Below are 19,859 nucleotides of genomic sequence, written 5' to 3'. Positions count from 1 at the left end.
AACCCCCAGTTTGACATGCCTGCTTTAAAGCATCAAACGTCTACTCTGATTCTCTTCTACTATGCCATAAACAGATTGAATTTTTTTGCAAGGGAGAGACCGTATGATCTCTATTGACAAAAATTATAAAATGCTAAGGAAATCGTTTGCCTTTATCACAACGAGCCATGGTACTCTCGGTAAAGTGTGTGGAAGAAGAATTGAATGGATATCGGATTGAAACCTGGAGGATGTAGTCGATTATCGGAGAAAGGCGAAAGTCGGAATTGAGCAGGCATGTACCGGATCAGCCAAAGCAGCCGCCTGCTTACGATATGCGGAACTGGAGAGTGCAGTTAAACGAGCTTGTAGACGAGACAAGAGAGCCTGGACAAACTCCCTAGCCGGAGAAGGAGATAGAACCGCCGCCATTGGAGATATCCGATTACTGTATGACATATTTTTTGCCGCCATAGTGGCGCAAGGATTAATTTTAGAATACTGCTGAAGCAGGTCAGCTGTTGACAGATCAGCTCAAACGATAGACTTCGCACTCTAACAACTCTTCCGAGTCACGAATAGCAATGGCCAACAGAACCCGCTGCTCGAAGCGCCAACAGTATGTCGTATTTATGGCGTCAACTCGGAAGCGCCCTCGTTGGCTGAAATAAAAGCGGCAATCAAAAACATGAAGTCCAACAAAGCGTCTGCGATCGAGTGCATCCCTGGTGCAATACTGAAAACCGACCCTGCCTTGTCAACACAAACGTTGCACCGTCCTTTCGCTGATATTTGGGATACTGCGAAATTCCCGGCTAACTGGATGCAGGGTATCCTCGTAAAGGTTTCTGAAAAAAGGAGACCTGACAGAGTGCGGTAACTGGCGAGGCATAACTTTGATCAACCCTCAAAGTACTCTGCAAAGTGACCCTGAACAGGATCCAGGAGAAGATTGACTGACACGGCGACACGCTGGATTAAAGCTTAGTTCTTTTAGAAATGGGACAGTTACGAATGCGTGTATCTCAAAAACCTTTCGTTTGATCTGAAAACTTTCTATGAAGGAAATGAAGGTAATTTTATGATAATTCATGAAAAAATTTGAAAAAAAAATTTAAAGGTTTGTGTAAGAATAAATCTTACTTTATTCTTGGTACCTACCATCGGCTAGCGCACACTTTTTTCAGTCATGATATTGATCAGTTTTTCAAATTTATACTTCGTCTAATCTGTATTTTAGATCACTACACCCTCTTCCTTCAATTTCCGCTATTTTTCGGACCAATACTTCTCTTTTAAAAGAAACTGAGGGCAATTTAGTGGATACAGATGTTTCGAAATGAACAAAACTGATTATTTTTGAGCCACTTTTTGAGCGTTTTTAATGGAATTTCTGCTGGCAAACTCTGGCAATAACGAAGTAAAACCATCATGAGATTAAACTTAAAGTATAATCGGTTAGTATAGATCGTAGTTTGCGAAGAGTACATAAAAGATTACTCTTTTTAGGCTTTTAAAAACAGCGAAAACCATAGTTTTCGTTTTGAATATTTTTATTTCTTTCCACAGGAGCAGAATCTTGGCAAATCATAATATTTCATAAAAAATAACCAGCAAATACATACTTTAATATACTCGGGACTTTGCCACGAGCAGACATGGTATGGGACTAAACCGCTGGAATTTGTTTAAAATAGGGTATTTCAAAAGTTTTGTCGTTCATCAAAAAGCATCTGTCCCATAGCCTCGGAACCGGCTATACAGCTTACGAGCTCTGGAACTAGCAAAAATTTATTGTTTGAGGTGTGGTTCGAATGACTCATTACCAGGCAAAACTTTCAGCTTATCGGAGAAAAAAATTTTTGGAAATTTTAGCGATCTACTCTTAGATTTTCGCTTTTTGAAAATTAAAAATGCTGGAATGAGACTTGATTCTCTGATGACCCTTAGCCGAAATTGCCGATCATATGCTTCACTCCAATGCTTGATTTGAACATTGTGGACATTTTTGACAGTATTTACATAGTTTTCCTCCACTTACATACAGTAATTCTTCGAATAATCAACGGTTTTGTCAGCTATAAATTTGAAAATGATGGATTTTGAATGAAACTGTGCAAAACTATTTTTTTCCTTTTTCACTTGCATCGTAAATATCTCAAAAACGCGTAATTTTTTAATTTTGAAAAAAATAGGTCGGATAGTTCTTTTTACAGGCAACAAATTCCTGCCAAAATTTTGAATGTCCGATTACTAGTAAACGAGCTATTAGCAAAAGAAAGTGTCCCATTTCTAAAAGATCTAAGCTTTACGTTCCGGTCGATCATGTGTGGATCACATCACTATACTACGAATAATAGTGGAACAAATCAACGAAATCCAGGACCCTCTTCTGCTGGTGAAAACATCTGGGTGGATCAAAGACGACATCTCATCGAAACACAGTACGAGAAATTTTCTTTCAAGGTTCTGCACGACGGTGTCTTGTTTCATTCAATCCCGGTAACTGCTAAAGCAACTAAACGACATTGACCTGGCAGACGATAGCGTTATACAAAGACATCTGGATATGCAGAGTAAACTTCACCGCAGGCTCTAAGGCAGCAGATCTCAAAATCAATGTCGGAAAGCACAAGTACACGGAAATCAAAACAGAAAATCTTCCAAATTTCGTGGTAGCTGGGCAACAGATTGAGAAAGGTGAGTGCTTCGAGTATCTTGGCAGCAAGATAACGCCTGATGGTTGTACCAAGAAAGACATCGAAACCCTGGTCGGAAAAGCCCAATTTGCGTTTGCGAGTCTCCGAAACATCTGTCGGTCACGCCAGATCTCTCTGCGCTCTACGGCCTCTGATTAGCCAAACTTTAGCTTATGATGATTGGTTAGCGACAGCACGGCGGAATGTGGAGTTTTTTTTTACACTAGGAGCATGAACCACCTAAGGCATGGGTTCGATTCGTATCTGTTCAGAATGGAGGTAGGCTTAATAGCGGCACGTTATCCAAACATACGGGAAAATTGTGCCATACTGTTGCCGAAAATAAATTTCATTTGTGTCAAATAGTTATAAAAAGTGAACATAAACAGTTATAAATTCGAATAACTATCAAGAAATCTTCGGATAACCAGAGCGTGATCCAGATGGTGCTACTCGATATAAAATCTCCAAACTTCTTGATTGTTGTCGGCCGGTCACACAAAGCGGGGAAGAAACGTTCGGAGGACCATTCATGTGCGTTGGTCTCTGGAAGATATTCAAGCTAAGTATTTTCGTTATTCTCTACCTTTAATATGATGCAAATTTAGTTTCAATACAACAATGCTTTCAATTTGAAAAATATTCATGAATATTTGTGCCACATAAAAAATTTGCATAATAGTTTCATAATTTTTATGAAATTAAGATATTTTATCATCTTTAGATTTGATTGATGATCTTTTCAAATTCTTGTCGTTTATTCAATTTAAAAAAAAAATGAATTAAAAATATAATGTTAATGAGTATCACAATCACAGAATTTTTGGAATATTTTCACTAGTCATTCTTTTTTATATACCAGGGAAATAGAGATTTTCTTAAAAATATTATGTTTAGAACTCAAAAGAAAAACTAACTCAAATTGGTGTTCAATTTTTGTGAAACTACGAATTAATTACTTTGCTTTGGTTTAAATGAACCGGAAGGATTACCTCGTTTAATGGGCAATGATGTTTAAGAGAAACACTTTGCTTTCTTTTTTTATTTTAATCCTATATAAGTTATAATTTTTTTGAATATTCCAAACAAAAGAGTTCAAGGTTCGTTTTTAGGTTTCCTCCCAAGAATATATCATTTTCTGTGTAATTTTACCCAAATTGAAACATTAAAAATTTTACTAACTTACTTTGGAGACAGTAAATACGAGCGAAATCAGTCAATTTTACACAAGTTTTCAAGTTTCTGTTATTTTTCAATCAAAACAGTAAAGTATAGTAATACTTGTGATTGATTTGCGATAGATCTCAAAATTCGTCAAACACGTATTCAACTTGTTTATTCAATACATTTTATTTCTTTTAAATGAGAAATAGATTTTTTTTTTTAAGTTTTTAGAATAAAGGCAGATTTTTTTTTAAAATTAAGTTTTAGTAGTGATGCTTAAAGTAAAATTGAGATGGGAAATATTATTGGGGAAAAAGTCATAAACTAATTTCATTAGGCAATAGTAGGAGTTTTGAAGAATAGGTTTAATAGTTTTAATTACACTAGTCAAAAGTGTCTCCCGATCACCTCCTTTTACCCAAACCTCCAAACCAAAATTATTTTGCTAGGATGCAGAGGTGACCTCGGTCCTAAAGCACAAGATTGATCTTTCATCCTTTTCTATATTTTCCAATCTATCCATTGACTACTAGGACGTGGCCGGCGCCGTTATTGATGTTAAAAGAGAGAGCATCAGGTTTGAGCATTGTGAATGTGATGCCAATCCCAGGCTCTATTCATTTGACCTCTGAACAAAACTGATGGCCTCGGTCAATCACGGAGTAGTAACCATTGGCGATGTGGAACTCGTTCTACTGAGCCACGCCTACGATATTGGAGTTCGAAATGTATTTATTTTCATAACGATATTTTCCAAATAATGAAAACATTAAAAGAAATAATTCCATCTAGCATTGGTATATTCATACGAAAGAAAATGTTGAAGAAGCATTTCGGACTCAATGATTAAAGGTGGATGTGAGTAGTCAATCAAGCTAAGCTAAGCTAAGCTAATTTTCATTGGAAAATTCAATAATCATTAACCATCTTATCAAATTTTTCCAAAACAAAGAAAGAAATAAAAAATAATATTTTGTCAGATAAAATATAGTTTTGGAAACACGTACAAAATTGAAAAAAGCTGTGAAATCTGTGAATATTTCCAAAATTCTGTGCTCTGTGACGCAGATTCTGTGATGAAAATTTGATCACCATTCTGTGAAATTATAGATTTTTCTGCCAGTAGAGCCAGCTGGTTGGAAATGTCTTATCACTATCACTTTGGACAAGTACACACTAGCATAAAGCTTTTTTTATAAACTCTCCTACCACCTTATTGGTTGATGTAGAATCTAGAAGAACGGAGAGAACATATTCCAAACACAATGTTCGATCAAAAGTGAAGCAACCAAACTATACAAAGGTTTCTAAGGAACTGCTCTCTCAATACCGAATCGTTTTTTCTCTGATTGCCAGTAGTAAAATTTTAACCATAAATGTAACGTATCTTTACAGTATGTAAAAGGTGTCCACGATGAAATTGCTACACTATGAAATTGCTCTAACTTTTTAACCGTTCGGAAGAATTTAATGAAAATTTGAGTGGATTTAGTTCATAGTGCATTATTTACATTTATGCATAGTGCATTGTTTACATTTAAAGTCCTGTGATCTAAGCTCGTGGAAATGGAGTCGAAAGAAGAATCTCGCGCATCGTTGTTCGCAGGTCCTACAGTGGAATAGGGGTTTCGGAATCGGATCAGCAGCAGAACTAGAAACGCGTGTTTCTCTTCAGAAAGTCAAACTACAAGTGAAGCATATTTATTCAAGATACATATACAGTGAGCGTCAAATATAGAACTATTTCTCTACACGATGTTGTCTCCACACAGTGGGTCCAACGCTCCTCCTCAACATCGGGTTACTTCACCTCCTTGACCCCGATGGCTGTTCGAAGCTGTCGAAGTTTCACTGCGCCGAGTGGTTTGGTTAGCAAGTCGGCCTCCATTTAGTCAGTTGGGCAATATTGAATTCTAACCACTCCGCTGGTCACCAGGTCCTTCACGAAGCAGAACTTGGTGTCGATATGCTTCGACTTCCGGCTCGTCCTTTCAGTTGCTGTCAAAGCTATACAGCTTTGATTGTCTTCGTTCACTACCACGGGCAATTTAGTGGTATGAATAAGGTTTAGCAATTGCTTCGGCAGCTTTTACTTAGCTCGAAATCAAGCAAAGCAAAAGCCCAAAGCATTTGCTTAGTTTGGTATGAATAAACATTTGCTTAGCGGATGTGTACTAAAGTCTTAGAACATAGCTTTTGCTTCGAAAAATAGAGCTATCCAACCAGCAGAATCTGAAGTTTTCTAAAGTTAAATGAAAGAAGACGATCAGAAAATTTAAAAGTCCGGCTAAAATAGCCATGAAGTCGACGGTGCGGATGGTGGGTGTAAGAACGACCGGAAAGTTTTTGGTTATTGCGTGCTCGTATGTTGATGTTTAAAGAAAAATGAATACATATTCGAATATAGTCAAACAACAAATGGCCTAACTTTAACATTTATCATAGCTCTCCCACACGTATTCGGATCGGGATAATCCGATGTATAAAAAATAGGCAATAGGCGCGCATCTTAATTTAATTTTTTTTTAAATCTTAGAATTATAAAAAAATCATATAAATATGGAAGTCTGAATTATGTTTTAAATTATTACAATTTTCTTCCAATTTCAAGCCGATTGGGACTTCTTCCACTATAGCCGGAATTTTTAATTTAGAATATTTACTGATTGATTTGTTTAGTTTCATCTTAGACGAATCATTTCATACAACAACAGGAATATGAAAAAAAAAATCTGGATTATCACTCCGACTTTTCTTTATTCATGTTGAGAATGCCTTTTTGAATTGTATTGAAGTGTAATATTGCTAATTTAATAAATTCATGACATTGCTAAAGAATTTTTTATTGGAAAAGTCTGCTACCGAGCATGCTTAGAAAATAAAGCAATGGCTAGGAGATTTGTCGAGCGATTACTTCAGATTTGGGCTTTATTCATACCAAATTAGCTTGTTCTAAAAGTAAAAGCTCCTGACAGAGAAAACAGCTGTCAAAAAAAACTTTATTCATATCAACCGAAGCAATTGCTTTAAGCGACTGCTCGACTGCTCGATTTAGTTTAGCAAAAGCTATTGCTAGGTTTTTTTCATACCACCTATTGTAATGGTTCGCCGAGGTCAGTCATGAGCATACGTAGCCATTGTAGCTCCTGTAGGGAATCAGCAAGCGCGATATATTCGGCTTCGGTACTCGAAAGTGCGACGCATGACTGTTTACGACAACACCAGCCGATTAGACCGCCGTTCAGTTTGAACATGTAGCCAGTATTCGATTTGCGATCGGCCACTTCGCCAGCCCAATCCGCGTCGACAAAACACTCCAGTTTAAGGCCTCCTCCTGAACCGAGATGCAGCTCACAGTTCAAAGTACCTTTCAAGTAACGAAGGATCTTTTTCGCCTCGATCCAGTCGGCCTTCGTTGGTGCGGATACACGTCTTCCCAATATGGATGTGGCGATCGAAATATCAGGTCGGGTGTTAACGGCAATGTACAACAGTGCCCCAATCAAACTTTGGTACTGCGTACGATCTAACAGTGTGGCATCCTCCTCCTGCAGCTGTTGTATATAGCCACTAGCCATCGGCACTTTGGATGTATTGGCTTCATCCATGCCGAAACGAACAAGGGTCTTTTCAATATAGGATTTTTGGTTAAGGACATACCTGTTATCCACACGTCGCACCTGGATCCCGAGAAAACACTTAAGATCTCCAAGTTCAGCTGTCTTAAAATTCTTGTTCAGGACTCCCATCAGCGACTGGTATTCTTGTTCGTTGTTGAATAGCACGATCATGTCATCGACATACAAAAGTACATAGATGCATGCACCCTCGGATTGCTTCGTGTATAAGCAAGGATCCGCTTTCGACCTTTGGAACCCGTCGTCCGCCAAAACGCTATCGATCTTCTGGTTCCAAACTCTCGCAGCCTGTTTCAGGCCATAAAGACTGCGCTTAAGACGACATACAGCAGAGGGATCTCCACTCTCGAAACCCGGCGGCTGCCGCATGAAAATCTCTTCTTGCAGCTCGCCGTGGAGATAAGCAGTCTTAATGTCCACATGTCTTGCCATCATCTGACGTTTCGTTGCCACAGTCAGCGCCGCCCGAAATGTGGTTTGCTTTACAACCGGAGCAAATACTTGGTCGTAATCGCAACCGTATTTCTGCAGATAACCCTGCGCCACAAGCCTCGCTTTGAAGCGCACCACCTGACCAGTTTCATCCTCCTTACGTTTGAATACCCAGCGGGAACCAATTGCTTTCCGGCCGGGGGGTAACTGCGTCAGAACCCAGGTGTCATTCTCTGCTAATGATGCCATTTCTTCAGCCATGGCTGCACGCCACTGCTTACTGTCGGGACTGGCAATCGCTTCTCCGTAAGTCTTCGGTTCCGCCGTCGAATTTGCCACTAATCCAACCAAATCATGGTAACGTTGCGGTGGCACACCTATGTTGGATCTAGTGGATCGTCGAACTTCGATCGGCTCCTCCTCAATGTCGACAAACTCCGAAGATTCGTCAAATCCGAAGAACTCCTGTGATGTTTCACTATCGTTATCACTTTCATTGCAAACGACCGATCGAGTAACACTTTTTTCATTTTCAATGTTCACTTTATCGTTTTGATTGTTCACTTCAACGATCGGACGTTTGATCATAGGCATTGATAGTTCATTTTCTTCATCACTTTTTATGTCCACTTTCTTTTTAAACACTGTTCCGCTTTGCGGGATTTCTTCAGCCTTTTTGGCTAACACTGTTTCCTTCTTCACCGCCTCCGGTTCAGCGTCACACTCTCCGTCGATCTCCATGAAACGCACGTCTCGGCTCAGCACAATTTTGCCGGTAGCGAGATTCTTCCGCTGTATTTCACCGAGAACTTCCGGATCTCTGTGGACCCCTTTACTAGCAAGTTTCCCGATAGAAATAAGGCTACTTTCCAACTCCGGAGCGAAAATAACATCCGTCAGGATGATAGGAACACTTTCCCCAAGTTCGTTTAAACACACGATTCGGCAATCTCCGATGCCTTCTACACGGAGCGGTTTTCCGTCAGCTGACGCTATTCCCGGACGCACACTTGTGTCCAACTTCACGAACGCGCTCTTACTGTTCGAAACATGCGACGTTGCACCTGAATCTAGGAGCCACGCACCCGCACCGTAATCTCCACAACGAACCATAAACGTAATCGAACCACTTGGTTCGCTTTCGCGCACTGTTTTCGCTCTTTCTTTCCGATTCTTCTTCGCCTTATTTTCTTCGCCTCTATTTTCTGCAAGGTGGGCTTTGCAATTTTGCTTCTTGTGCCCCGGTGCACCACAAAAATAACACACAAGCGATCGGCGCTGCTGATTGGAGCGCACCTTCAGCGCTTGCTAATCCACCCCCAATTGCATCTGCTTTTCGGCCTCATCGATGAGTTTGAGCTTCACCAGCTCCATGGTCAACTCATCATCCTTGCGCGCTTCCAACGCTGTTGTCAGCGGGTTGAAAGATTCCGACAAATTGCGCAAAATCAAAATCACTTTTAAAAGTTCTGGCAACTCCAGACCCGAACTCTCCAAACGAGCATACTGACGTTCGATGCTCGCGAGAAAACTCTCCATATTATCACCAACTTTATAGCTTTGGTTGGTAATTTGTTTTAGCAGTGCAGCTTTCTGCCCAAACGTCGCTTTGGTATGGTGCTCCTTCAGCGCTTCCCATGTTGCTCGCGCCGTCTCTTTCTCGCGAATCAAACTGAACTGGCTCTCTTCCACTAACAACTGCAGAGTAGCCAACGCTCTCTCGTCACCTTCCCGCCAAGCGTCCGTTATGGGAGCTGGTGCTACGCCCGGTTCGATGAATTTCCAAAGTTGGTCTCGCCGAAGCAAAGCTTGTACCGAAAACGACCACGACGGGTAATTCGAATTATTCAGTCTTGCGACACGAGCCCACTCCATTTCGCCAAAAGTTCTCGAAAAACACTTCCGTTTTTAACACACGACTTTCGCGAAAAAATAACAATGCGAACCGACGCACAAAATGACTTCTGGTTTCCGAAAAAACGCAACTGATCCGTCCTCACTTTAACAGGGACCGCAACCTGGGCACATAACCTGTTCGCAGGTCCTACAGTGGAATAGGGGTTTCGGAATCGGATCAGCAGCAGAACTAGAAACGCGTGTTTCTCTTCAGAAAGTCAAACTACAAGTGAAGCATATTTATTCAAGATACATATACAGTGAGCGTCAAATATAGAACTATTTCTCTACACGATGTTGTCTCCACACAGTGGGTCCAACAATCGTTTCATCGCTTAAACGTTGGAAATCGCAAATTCCACGGTGTCGCGAGGGATTAAGCGGTTTGTAGAACGATTGACCACTGATCGAAAGCCCAGAAGTAAAGGAAAAAGTATTACGTACAACACCATAAATCGCAACCGCGTACTTGGGGCCTTCAACCGAAACCTGAACGCCTCCGTTCGGAATGTGGCTAAGAAGCTGCACTAAGCCAAAGTTTTGTCCAGAAGGCAAAAACTAAGGCTGGGCTTCGAACGTTCAAGGTACACAAGGCCCCTTATCGCGACCGCGAGCAGAACAAGTCCGCCAAAACCCGTGCCAGGAAGTTGTACCTCAACATGCTGACGAAATTTGAATACTGCATCATGGACGACGAAACATATGTGAAGGCCGACTTCAAACAGATCCCAGGCAACCTGTTTCTCACGGCCAAGGATAAGTTCACCGTTTCGGAGCACGTCCGCACTGAGAAGATGTCTAGATTTGCGAAGAAATTCCTGGTTTGGCAAGCCATCTGCACGTGCGGGAAGCGGAGTGCACCTTTTGTGACCCAGGACACGATCAACGGACAGTTGTCTCCAAAAGCGGATGCTTCCTCTCCTGAAGGCCCACGACGTCCCAACAATCTTCTGGTCGGATTTGGCCTCTTTCCACTACTCCAAGGACGTGCTAAAATAGTATGCGGACAATAAGATCAATTTCGTGCCGAAAATGTTCAACCCTCCCAACACTCCGGAGCTCCGCCTCATCGAGAAATACTGGGCGATTATGAAGCAGCACCTTTTTGAATGACCTCAGGAAGTGAAGACAGTCGAGGAACTAAAGAAAGTATCGGTTTACATGTAAAAAACGGTTGATTCACAGGTTGTGCAGAACCTTACAGCCAGAGTTAAGGCCAAGGTCTGAGCATTTGCGTATGAACTGTAAATAAAATACGAGTAAAATGGTAAAATAAAGTTCAATAGTTATTTTTTAATTCCTGAAAATTTGATGGCAGTTGGATGAAAACTAGAAATTTGGGAATCAATTTTGTGTGTGGAAATTTCATCGTGGACACCCTTTATCTTAAATTTCTCAAAAAGATACAAAGGCTCACCGTCAGGACTTGAACCCCCAATCTTTGCTCCAGTACAACGGCACGTTAGCCAATTAGATAACGGTGAACGTGATGGAATCGTCCGACGCAAGCGTACAAGTCGAGCTCCATCGATCAACTGCCGGACCTTCCATCGATACACTTCATGGATGCAGCGTTGCCAGATTGCAAACCGCCCAAATCCGTACATTCGATGAAAAACGAAAAATGAACTGATTTTGGCGAAAGGAAACCTTTTTTTTTCGTCGGTTTCAATTTTCGTTTGTCCGTTGAATCCCTGCAATTTTTTCAATTATCTGTAGAAAATCGATTCCTAAATCCGTAACAGTGCTCAAAATCCTTAGATCTACGGAGAAATCCGTCGATCTACGGGGAAATCCTCCGATCTGGCCATACTGCTCGCATGTGTCCTAGTCTCCTATTGATGTCTCTAGTTTCTCTATCACCATCCATCGGCTCGGGGTTTTGAACCAAGCATGCACATGGTCGATTGCTTTGGTCTTGCCGCTACTTACGGTCAAATTGGTGAAGCAACCAGATCTGTTCAAGGTTCCGAGCAGACCAGTTACACAGGGAGGTGTTGCTCTACTTCAAACTAAACCTTATGATTCTTTTTTGGTACAATTTGTACCTGAAAATTATCAAATTTTCAAGATGATGGATAATTTTAGAGAAACATCAGGATCAAAGAAAAGGAAGAACATAAGCCGTAAATTTCATAAACTTCTCGAAAAAGATACAATGGGTCTCCGACAGGACTTGAACCCGCAATGTCCGCCTTAGTACAACGCTCAGTGGTTTAAAGCTCGGAAAACGTGGTCATGGACTTTTTGAAAGTTTAAATGTCAAAATAGGTTGATGGTGTGTTCTGCAATGTTTCATTATTTTAAAATGGGCATATTTTGTTTAACAACCTGTAAAACAAACATGTTCCGACGCCACTTCTACTCACGGTTCTTCTTACACTAGCGAAAGGAATCAACGTTTTGCATAAAATCAGTCCCTATTATATTAAATTTTTGGGCAGTTGTTCTTTGAAGACCGAATTTGATGAATTTAATCGAAGTGAATATTTTGAAACTTGAAAAGAACAACCACGAACTTCAACACGTTTTTTGTTTTCCTCACATGCCACAAGCAGCCAATTGTTTGTCGCCTTTAATCTCGGAATCTGATTTTAAGCCGACCGTTCTCTGCTAACAAACTTTCAAAAACACACACGTCAACTCTCGGGACCTAGCATAAATAAGTAAATCCCATGGAAACCACAAACTTTAAACTAATTGCTCAACCAGCAAGCTCCGGCAATGTGCTCACCTTGTTTGTTGTGCCGGGTGATGCTTTTGCTTCCGCTGTCACTTCCGCCGCTACCCTTGGCCCTGCTTAGAGCTCCCGTCGTCTTGCCCGACTTCCGTTTGACCCGAGACCTACTGGCCCCGGCAGCAGCAGCACCCATCAGTTCTTCCGTCCCATCCACCGGCAGATCTTCTCCCTGTCCAACCGTTTCCCCGATTTCGTTCTTATCCACGTAGCGATTCTTCTCGGCATCATCGTCGTCCAGTTCCATTTGATTGCTATTCAAGAAGACATTATCAAACACGCTGTGGTCACTGTCATTCTCGTTGAAGATGTTATTAATCACTATGACCGGTGTCAGCTCCTGATGCAACAGGGAATTATCCTGCTGTCCTAGATAATGTCCCCCGATGGCGTTTGAGGATCGTCGGAAGCGAACTCGGCCACCCGGCCGAGATGAGAACGAGACACTCCGTCTGGCACGGCTCTTGCTTTGGTGGCCCAAGGACGAGAAGGATGCTGCGGCCAGTGATTCCCTGGCTTCGGCATTCTGGATCCCCATCTCCCACCAGAAGGGAGTATCGTGTTGTTCCTCGTGCAGGGCGGCACTCTGATGCTGGTGGGCGTCAAGTGCTCCTCCAGAGCTGCCGGCAACGTGCGCTGCCCTGCCCCCATCGACCAGTTCCAAATCGGCCGTGGTAAAATCCTGAGGCAGATAAACCTGGGTCGTCTCGAACGTCACGAAGGGCGCCTCCGTCGATGGCATGTTTTTTCGGGGCCGAGAAATTTTGAATTCCGGCGGCGGACAGCCGGTCGTTGTTTCTGGAAGGAGAATAATAATTACATTTAATCTTCTAAAGTACTTTGATTATTTTATTGATAGAAGATTTTCGATAATGAAAGAACTAACTAATGAACCAAATAATGCTCTTCGTTCAACTTAAATTGTTAAAGAATTTAGAGGACGAATGACCAAGTTTTTTTTAAAATCCTCTATAAACAAAAAATATAGAATAGAATAGAATAGTTAAAGAATTCGTGGTTTTAAAAATCAACATTTTATCAGCTTCTACGAGCGCGTTATAAAGGATGTTTTACGTAAGCTTTTCATCATGGAAAAAAAAACGCTACATAAAACTAACCGGTCATCTTCAAGATTCAGTCAATTAAATATGTACATATATGACCCATTCCAGCGTGACGTCACTCCACGTCACAACGTTTGCAAATCAATTTTTTGGTATATTGTACAGTGAGCGGAACAAGAATAGTACCACTATGTGTTTTGCTTATTAAAATATTGATGATTGAAAATCACCAAAATTTTCTTCAACAACCGGGTTTGAAATTGTGCAACGGATAAGTCAATCGTAAGTTTACTTTTTATGAAGCAATTGGCGCTGAGGACCAAAAATATGAAAACAAGTGCGAAATAAGAATAAGAATAGTATCATTTATGTTTTTTTTTACAAAAATCAAGATTATTTCGTAATATTTACTGTGTAAATGTTAATAATCATGCTTCTACAAACTATTTGAATAGATCCCTGCATTTTTAGACGTTTTCCAGCATTCCAAAGGTTTTAAAGGGTTCTTTTAAGATATGCTTCTCTATATTAAGGAATTTAATATTTGTGCTGTTATTCTTTACCAAACTTTACCTTTTTCATTAACATAACGTGAACTGATGAAACAAACATTCTGGATTCATTTTGTACCAGAAAAATGAGTTGGTTTTTTAGGTTTATTTAGGCACATATTCATCATTTCAAAGTAGTTTTTCAACACAGTTTTGTTGGAGTTCATACTGCAGAAAGCTTTTCCGGATTTGCAAGAAATCACCAGTACAAGAATATTTATACAACCGCCAAAGTTCCTACTCATCTCAATTTCCGATTCAATTGCAAATCATACTAATAATACTGCCAGCCGCCTTGTCCATCGAGCTTCTTCGGCCTACAACATTATTCTAATTACTGTTCATTTTTAGTGACCTTGATGCAATTCTAATTTTTCGATTTTTTGAATCATCCAGCACACCTTAATTAATCCCGGATATTCGAAAGTGGGCCTCAATTTGGTTCAATAGCAAGATAGTGCTACCACCTAGACTTGAATTTGGAGAAATAGTGTTTGACTATCTAAACACTTTAGTATTTTTAAATAAGAAGCCTGTGTTTTGGATACAAATTCAGCCTAGAATCTATGTTTCGTCATTTTTCGTCAAGTTCGTGAATGTTAATGAAGAAATTAAGCAATTTGATGAAGTAGTGCAGCTCAAATATCACATTCCTTAGCACTAGAGGAGCATCTCTTAAAACCCCATTTAAAACCTTTGGAAATCTAGAAAACTCCTAAAAATGCTTGATAACAATCTTCACCGGAAATCGTGTCGATGGTAGCTGGAAGGTTGAACTGAGGATCTGCTAATAGAATCTTTGGCATTCTCCACACAGTTATGTCGATTGAGGATGTTTACAAATATGATGATAGTTCCTTCATGATTTTTTTTTTGGAAACAACAACCCAGGGCCCAAGGCGTGCTGTTCATGGAAGTGCGCAAACGAACCCATGCATTAGACCGTGCTTGTGAGGTGGAAGGCTGGCGGGTTCTTAAATGTGTCAGTCAATAATGGTAGCCTGTGGGGAACCGGGACGCCTCCCAACGTATTGAAGTCCCTGCTACACTTGAGGAAGGCACTGGCGCAGTGGACGGAATATTTCTCTGGCTACTTGTGGTACTAAACATGAATTTAAACAACAACACAAAAAACAGAAGGCAGACAACTGACGTTTGCTTGGACGGAGGAGGAGAGGATAGAAAGTCACAGGTAGAGGTCTTTGCGAAGAGAGGACTCCTTAGGTCTCCTCTGTCATATCCTGGCAGTTATTCTGGCAACACTGTATGCTGTCAGCCGAGCACGCGGTGAATATCTACACCCAAAATAATTTGAAAATTAATTCCACGGTATTTTTAACGTAAACTGAGCTTTTGATGCATCCCATCGATTCTACGTGAATCTGGAGTAACTATTTTTTTTCCTCATGAATTTCACGTAAAGTCTAAGGGACTGGCTTTTGAAATCAATTGAGGAATTTTCTCAAACGTTTGGTTGTAAATTCTTATAAGAAAAAGAGCTGCCATCAATCAGCTTGTTGAGCTTTGTTTGAGTTGTAAACATTGGGTTGAACGTTTTTCCGTAATTTCGTGATTTTTCGGTAATTTTGTGGTTTTTTCGGAACCTTATCAACAGTACTGATGCTAAAATTTTCACGCCCTTGTAGATCGACAGAAAATGGTAAGTCAAAGCAATAAAAATTTGATTCCAACTGAAAGAAAATATTCTTCCTCAGCTCGAAAAGTGGTACGATATAAGAAGTTCTGGCACATCGAGAAAGAAGAAAGTGTGTGCTGGAACGAATACTAGAGGGTATAGCGCACGCATTGTAAATGGTGAGATATTTATCATTTAAAAATGTTTTACTATTATTGAAATAATTAAGTCATTTTCTTTTTCAGGATTTTGGAAGCCAAAGTGAGCTGGGCCGCAAGAGCTATAGCGGAAATCGAATATTATTTTATCACCTAACAAGTGCAGTAAAAAGAAGTGCAAAGATAGTGGTTGAGTTTTGTTTGGAAGAAGTGAAATAAATTAAGTTGAATAAAATTTTTATTTTTTTTATTACAATCAACAGAGAGAAGAAAAAAGCCATTAACTAAATCAACAACTATTTCATTTCCAAACTAAAATCATTTTATGCGTTCTTCATCTTTACATCGTATCAAAGTCACTTGAAATTCACGAAAGTTGTAGCTGAATTTCATAAAGCACGTATTCTTATTGAGGTGCGTTCATCTGTTATATTGGTCGAAACTACGTGAAAATCAATTGGATAAAAATTATGTGTGTTTCACGTAGCCACGACGTGCGGATTATTTTGGGTGTATTGCGTAATAAATTCATTCCTTACATCAGCCACCATATGTAAAGCACTGACCACACTGACTTGACTCTTAGAACAAAAGTTCAATCATTTTCTGTCTAATTTTTTGTTGTCAGCTTTTGCAGGTTCGCAATACCGACGGCAGGTGGCGAACCTGAAAAATTTGACAAAAAATGCCCTGTAGGAAAAATGGTCCTGTTTAGCCCGATTTTATCGTAGAAATTGCGTGTTTTATTTTTAAAGTTGGGTGGCATTTCCTAACTGGGATAGCATTTCTTCAAATCGATCGATGCGCACTCTGGAATCGACATTGCGTACTGTTGGAAAAATGATTTTTTTTTGTTTTTTTTTCTGGAAAAATTATCCAGAAAACGAAATCGAGTGTCCAGTCAGTATGGTCAGTGTGTAAAGTACGCGTTTCTATCGTAGAGTAAAATTAAAAGTTAATAAGTAGTTTACTCGTGCGTTTTACTTTACTCCGGATACGGATTGTCTTCCTGCTGCTTTTGCCCTGCTGCAAATACAATATCTTCTACTAAGAAAAGTCGTGAAGGATTTAGAATAGAAGATTGGCTGGGAGGTTGCCAAGGAAGCGGGAAGATGCCCGGTCGCATCCCCTGAAAATCTCAATAGTTTCCAGCAGGAGGAGCAGGTCCCAGTTGTAGGAAAAGGTGCAATGAGGTGGGGGGCGTCAAAAAGTGTGGCCTTTTAGAGCCAGCTGACATGGTCGAAAAGATGAAGGAGTTTGTGTGAAGCACCAATCACGTGCACTGCACACGCACATCAAGACCTGGGTGCAAAATTGATGGTGCTTCTAAAGAATGCCGTCAATGAACGAACGGAGCTGGTACGAAAGTCGAGGCTGCGGAGAAGGACCTGGAGGAAGTAGAATTGATTGCTTCTCAAAGACCTTCGAAGGAAAGGGATAAATAAGTAAACAAGTTTAAAATCCCAGATAAAAACAGGCCTTCAAAGGAGTCAAAGCCGAAGAGAAAGCTCCGCTGGAGGCTGGGGGATGGTTCTAAGAAGAAAAGAGAACGCAAAAAAAAGTCGTCGCGAAGCCTGTACGACCCCCAAAACCTAAACCTCAACGGGTGATGTCTAAGGGTGATGCCCTTATCGTGGAACCAAAACAAAGTACGAACAGTGGGCCAGGAACCACACTTTTGCGGTCAAAATTGACTACAGGCCAGAGGCTTCGTTGTAGCTCATCGGTGTCTTCGACAAAGTTACTCAACTATATTTGCGCTATCTATTGATGGATTTGAATTAGTTCTATTTTTCTCCGCAAGGTGGCGCCAAAATCTAACTTTTTACAGAAGCAAGCTACAGGCATGATGACTTCTACAAAGTTGTTCATTATACTTTTCACATCCACTTTGTAGAACATTGTTAAGCTCTATGTTGTGTACTTACCTTGCAAAAATAATAATTTAAGGAAACCTTTCAAAAAATGGTTTTTTTCACATATTTTTGTTTTTAGCTATACAATACCTCAAATTTCCACAGTATTTGATTGGAATGGACTCAAATGAGATATTCTAGTGGAAAACATATTCGTTTCGTAGATTTTTTCTGTCAAAATCCCAAAAAATAGGGTAAAATTATACATTTTTCAAATTGCAATAACTTGCTTGCGAGCAGTTTGGCGTACCTCATTTTTCGAGAAGTGACAGTTGTGATTATGATATAAATGCATGTAGAAAATTTCGGTGGGTTCTCGTGGGTTCCTTGCCAAATGATTAAATAAAGTTGGTTAATTGTCAATGCAAATTCACATATTTTAAGACCTTTTTCAAAGAAAACATCCGCATTTCTCGTAGATAAGTTGTTTTTTCGTCGTTCAGTTATTGGATAAATCTATTGCATGATGATTGAATAAATAATTCGCACTTTTTTTGCACTTTTAATAAAAATTTGTAAAAATATTTTTTTTAAATTATTAAAAAAACAGTTTTCAATAATTTTTATTTTTTTTTAAAATTTTTTTATCAAATTTGCTTAATCGCTTAATTAAGCATCGCAATTGACCAAAGCAATAATAAAACGACGAAAATTTGAATTTTCTACGAGAAATGCGGATGTTTTCTTTGAAAAAGGTCTTAAAATATGTGAATTTGTATTGAAAATTAACCAACTTTATTTAATCATTTTGCAAGGAACCCACGAGAACCCACCGAAATTTTCTACATGCATTTATATCATAATCACAACTGTCACTTCTCGAAAAATGAGGTACGCCAAACTGCTCGCAAGCAAGGTCTTGCAATTTGAAAAATGTATAATTTTACCCTATTTTTTGGGATTCTGACTGAAAAAAACTACGAAACGAATATGTTTTCCACTAGAATATCTCAAAAACAAAAATATGTGAAAAAAACCATTTTTTGCGAGGTTTCCTTAAATTATTATTTTTGCAAGGTAAGTACACAACATAGAGCTTAACAATGTTCTACAAAGTGGATGTGAAAAGTATAATGAACAACTTTGTAGAAGTCATCATGCCTGTAGCTTGCTTCTGTAAAAAGTTAGATTTTGGCGCCACCTTGCGGAGAAAAATAGAACTAATTCAAATCCATCAATAGATAGCGCAAATATAGTCGAGTAACTTTGTCGAAGACACTGATGAGCTACAACGAAGCCTCTGGCCTGTAGTCAATTTTGACCACAAAAGTGTGGTTCCTGGTCCACTGTGGACGTATGCAGATTTGTTCCGGAAGCTACGCTCGGAGCCTAAACTATCTGCTCTTGGCGAAAGCGTCACCAATATAAGACGAACCCAATAAGGCGAATGGCTCTTCGAGCTAAAGAAGGATCCGGCTGTAAAGAGCGCCGACTTCAAGGAGCTGGTTAAAAATACCCTGGGCGAGGAAGCGACCGCCCGAGCGCTATCGCAAATTACAGCTGTAGAATGGAAGGACCTGGATGAGTTCATCACTGCGGAGGTGCTCGAGAAAGCACTCTCCAACATAAACGGCATGAGCTGCGAACCAAAAGCCATAAGGCTTAGAAAGACGTACGGTGGAATGCAGATTGCAACGATTCGTCTGTCAACAACAGCGGCTAATACGCTACTGACGGTAGGGATTGTGCGAGTATGGTGGTCAGTGGGGCATTTTAGAACCGCGATCAGGATACCGAAACAGATGCTTCAATTCCCGGGACTGTGGTCAACTATCTCGAAACTGCAACAGACCTGAACTGTTACAAAGCTGTCGAATATGCGGTGAAGAGGGGCTCGAGAATGTAAAAATCAGCCGAAATGCAAGCAGACGAATGGCAATGTCCACGAAACTGATGGTTCGGACTGCCTGGCAAAGGTAAGCTAGTAAACTGGAAATAATCCAGCTAAATCTTACCCATAGCGAGGTAGCACAGCTTCTGCAGGACCAA

At 40.2% G+C, this 19,859-nt stretch overlaps 1 protein-coding gene across 5 annotated transcripts in view; it reads right to left on the bottom strand.

Annotated features, from left to right (window-relative positions):
- LOC129749959 (locomotion-related protein Hikaru genki-like) overlaps positions 1-19,859 on the bottom strand; it is a 114,658-nt gene that overhangs the window by 22,956 nt on the left and 71,843 nt on the right. For all 5 annotated transcript variants that reach the window (XM_055745112.1, XM_055745113.1, XM_055745110.1 and 2 more), the window contains exon 4: positions 12,543-13,343. In XM_055745112.1, the coding sequence (XP_055601087.1) occupies positions 12,543-13,343 (801 nt within the window). The remainder of the gene's footprint in view (positions 1-12,542; positions 13,344-19,859) is intronic.

This window comes from Uranotaenia lowii, chromosome 2, assembly GCF_029784155.1.
Source record: "Uranotaenia lowii strain MFRU-FL chromosome 2, ASM2978415v1, whole genome shotgun sequence".
In the NCBI taxonomy this organism is placed as follows: Eukaryota; Metazoa; Arthropoda; class Insecta; order Diptera; family Culicidae; genus Uranotaenia; species Uranotaenia lowii.
Note: the sequence above shows the minus strand (reverse complement) of the source record. Positions and strands in the feature narration are given on the sequence as shown.